Here is a 4,393-nt window from a genome sequence, read left to right on the forward strand (position 1 = left end):
CCGTGGCCCAACTAGGACAAAGTGGACGCACTGGTACCAGATCCGCGGTGCTTGTTTCATTCCGTACAGAGAGCGTCGAAGATGGCAAACGTATCCTTAAGCCACTGTAATCTTTCCATGCGCCCAGAGCGAGGGTCCGTATAAAAGGTAAGTTTTGTAAGGGGCCGGTTAGGTTGCATTGCAGAATTGCTGCTGAGCATCATGTAAGGGGTTCTCTTTTCTTCAAACAGATACTTATAAAAGCAAGGTAACATTATCCCCAAGTTTAAGATTTCTTATTTCACGCCGAAACTTTCGAACGCTTTAGTAATGGAGCACAAGCGTCACGTCTATTTGGCCTGCAAAGCTATTTTTTCTGCCCAGAATGCCTCAATCCGTAAGAGAAAGACCGTTCAAAAGCGTCTCGAAGATCACCGGTCGTCGCTCCAGTCTCTCATACCGGATTTCGATCTCAAGAAAGTGGCGGTTATATGCCAAACTCCCCTTGAGAAGCAAATTTTTCAGTCTGAGATAAAGGCGAAACTCGAATTTCCTGAATTATTCGCGCCTGCATTGGAAAAAGATTCCTACCCTTTGGCATCTGAAGAGGAGGCAGCAAGGTCAGAAGCCGAAATAATTGAAGGAATTACCCTGAACTATGAAAGGGAGGAATCAGGAGTGGACACGGTGATTCCTTTTGATTGTCGCAAAGATTGTCTCAATAAACAACCGCTCTATTGCGACCAGGGCAGGGTTTCCCGGCCTGTCTCAGCGCGAAAGCCATCACTGCCATCATTCTATCCATCATATTTCCCCTATCACGCTCAACACGCCATTCTTTCGACAGTGCAGCGGGTTTTAGAGGAGTCTTGCTTTGATTTTGCACAGAAGTGGTTTCCTCTGGATATCAAGGATCACGGCTGGGACTGCGCCGAGGCAGTCGAACTTACCAAATGGACAAGGTTGATTCAGGAACAGAGCTCAAACCTGCCTTGCGGTAGTTTACTATTAAATGGCTCAGAGCTTAGTACCGCATTATCGGCCGTGCATAAGATTCGCCACACTGCTGTCCATCGACTATTGACTACCGCCCGAGGAATAGATATTCTTGTCGTCTCTGCTATGCGTTTGACTGAGGTCCTACAGGATACATTACGCACTTCTCAGTTGGAAGATCTTCACGTGGATCTAGCAAGTAAAATCGAAACAATGGACCTTCAAAAAAAAGCACTTGATAGCTGTCTTGCACAAGATCTCGAAAACATACAGTTACAGAGAGAGCAGCTGGACCAAAAAGAGGAGGATCTCAAGAAGAGGGCTATGGGCAATGACCAGGATATGAAATCCTTGATGGGCCTCCTGATAGCGGAAACAGTGGAGAAGGTGTTTAGTCACGACTATAGGGACCAATGGGAAGCAGAGATGTCATGCTTTGCTACTGCTGACGAGGGCGACTAATTTCATTTTAGTTCGCGACAACAATATATTACAAGACGAGAGAAGGCGGGCATCTCCTTCAATGTACCACAGCATAGGCGAGAACTAAGCCTCTTGGGATAAGGTTTTTGATCTGCCTTTGCTTGCACTGTTCCGGAAAACCGATTTAATGTATTGTAGCATCACTCCTACTCCCACCCACGGTAATGCGGGACCTTCATCACCGCAAGGTTTAGACATTTGCACTTCAAGCGATGCAAAATTTGAAAGATCGAAACGCACGATGCAAGAATTCGCTAGCATATATACTTGTCGACCATAGCGACGCACTTGTTACATGCTTTTTCGCTTCATAAGATAAAGATCGGTACCTGCGCTCAGCTCCGAATTTTACTTCGACATCATTTCTTATCCGATGTGACCCTCGGTGCGTAGACGTCGAATCTAAGCGTGAGGTAGCTTCCGTAATCATGGCACAGGATCGCCACGTAAAGCAAACAGTGGAACCACTACAACAATCAACCCCACCAACGGCGAATGCGGGCAACATGAAACACAGATGCTCTTGCCGTCATCCGGGGGCATTGTGGCCACCATCGGACCACCATGAGGGAGAAGCCGACCTAACTTTACCGGACCACTACATCCTGCGAGAATAATTATTTGGACTTTAGCATAATTAGTGCTGAAATTTCGATTGTCTAATCAGAATTCTGATTATTTGTGTGGTTCATGTAGTATAATGCGTTGGAGTTCGGCAGTCCCCGGGATACGCACAAGATCTACGAGGCCCCGCCGATTATTTCACACGCCTGATTATTTCATTCAATATTGCTCTCGTAAATTCCCGGGACCATTCAGGCAGCTGCAAGGGAGTATACGTAGCTTGAATGGCGGGCAGCCGATTGGGCCGACATAGCAGCTTTGTGCAGTCGTCGTAAAGGTTCTGTCGAATACAGGATAAGGCACAATACCGCTAGACTGAAAATGCACCATGGGCAACATTCTAAGTCTATACTGTCATTCATTTTTTCAACAGCTTCCCCTCAGGTACAATAACCACGAAGCCATACACACATGGTCTACCTCGGCTTCGAACACTTTGCGAATGGTCAGGTATCGTAGCATATAAATATCGGTTACAGAACCCGGCCGAAGTGAGGCTGAAATAGAATCGATGACGTGCGTTTTTCAATGGTGATGGCATGATTGTGAAATCGGTAAAGATGTGGAAACTAGGAGACTGTGCATAAAGGTGGCTCCTTATTTTTGAGTGTTGATTTTTGAGTCCATTATCATGGGTTTCGCCCCCCTTTCGCTAGCAAGAGAATACAAGACGATAGGCAAGAAACTGAAATTATTTAATTGAATCCATTGTAGGGTATCATAGTAGACTGACGTGAAATGGAAAGTTGTTCCGACGGAGACTTAACTTGAACCAGCTAGTGCCTTAAGCGCCAACGAAATGTTGATATGAATCAAAGAAGCGTAAAGCACCATCTCCATATGGGCATGAACTCTAAGTCGTATTTTAAGCTCGGCTAGTTTCCCCCTCTCAAGAACCAAATCTATATCGCGCTGGCTCGCTGCAATTATCACCTTGCAGATGGTGGGTATTTTGATAGAGAATTAACGAGCCTCCCCAGCCAAGGGCTACAGATACACTTGCCATGTGAAGCCACTCGGTTATCTGACACCATTTTCAGCAGAATCCAAGTTCATCTCGATGATGATCACTACAGTTGATACATCATAAGATCAGCTGTACGATTGGTAAGCATCAAGCTCGCAACTGTAGCGTTTCCTCGATCGCTCTGTGCACGCAGTCCTGGGGCTTTAACACCGACGTATCATGGCTGCACCATTGATTGCCATAATTCCCCGCCATTTTATACATATTAAAAAATAAACCCATTTTGTTTCTAGCCAACAACAAAGACTATTACTATTGTAAAAACAATTTCTGCGATAGTCATCAGGAACCTAGAAAGGAACGGCCGTCACTCCAACCAATGGCCACAAAAGATTGTTGAATAGAGCGCCAGATAAAATTACGTTCCCGCTCATCACAAGACTCCTATGCATACATCCCTGACGTCCTCAATCTTACTGGAGATGTCTCACTGTGATTATGTCACGTGGAATATAGTCCTGTGCGAACCACTCAGAGACCTGGGTAATGGTGGCATCGATTGAAAGATGCTGACGGAGAGCGCCGGTGGATACGAACGTCACGCCTTCCTCATTTTCCCAAGCAGGTAGCCGTACAAAACTTTCCACGAACTCAAGCTCGAGAATTGTAGAGCGTAAAGATGAAGTATCAATTTCAGCCAAGAAAACACCAGTATCTCCCCGACCACAATGGTATCGAGCACGTTTCTTTGCGTCAGCTATGAATGGGGAAAAAATCAGAAGATGTCAGGCCATAAGTGTTTCCAAAATCGCTGTGTGGTACCAACCAAGATTATCACATGCAGAGTTAAACGGTGTTGATTCTATCGGTCGGGCTTCCCATCTCAGATGTGACTCAAACTTTTGCTTGTTCAGCCAAAACGAATTCGCCATCAGATAATGCCCCTTAGATGAGAATCCGTTCACTGAATCATAATGTGTGTAAGACTTATCGTGTTGAACGCGATACAAAGCAGCCGGTAGGTCGTCCATTGATATGACGATCGAAGGGTGCTCTTACTAATCAGAGCCCTGTCAAGTGGTAGTAAAGGGAGGCGGAGTGAGGAATGTACTTGGAAGTAAATTATCAAGTCACTGAGTTTGTGAGGCCTGATAATGCGGACTTACAGTCAATTTAACATGAAGATATCTGTCGTTGACATGATTTGGAAATCAACAAGGCCTGCATTGCGGCCTGGCCCGTCTCGATAGACCGCCATTTCCCTCGTAGAGTAGCAAATGCACCTCAGGACAACCTCATCCTAGGTGCATCAATAAAGTTGCGGTGAGATTTTGAACAGTGGGG

At 45.7% G+C, this 4,393-nt stretch overlaps 1 protein-coding gene across 1 annotated transcript; it reads left to right on the plus strand.

Annotated features, from left to right (window-relative positions):
- Positions 1 to 309: 309 nt before the first annotated feature.
- Positions 310 to 1,437, plus strand: N7473_011113 (uncharacterized protein; the record flags this gene model as incomplete). The annotated part of the gene is made up of 1 exon (XM_057157052.1): positions 310 to 1,437. The coding sequence occupies one exon, from the start codon at positions 310 to 312 to the stop codon at positions 1,435 to 1,437; it is 1,128 nt and encodes a 375-aa protein (XP_057004174.1).
- Between the last annotated feature and the right edge of the window lie 2,956 nt (positions 1,438 to 4,393).

Source organism: Penicillium subrubescens (genome assembly GCF_028828155.1).
Source record: "Penicillium subrubescens strain IBT 31985 chromosome Unknown utg000009l_segment0_segment0, whole genome shotgun sequence".
Taxonomy (NCBI): domain Eukaryota; kingdom Fungi; phylum Ascomycota; class Eurotiomycetes; order Eurotiales; family Aspergillaceae; genus Penicillium; species Penicillium subrubescens.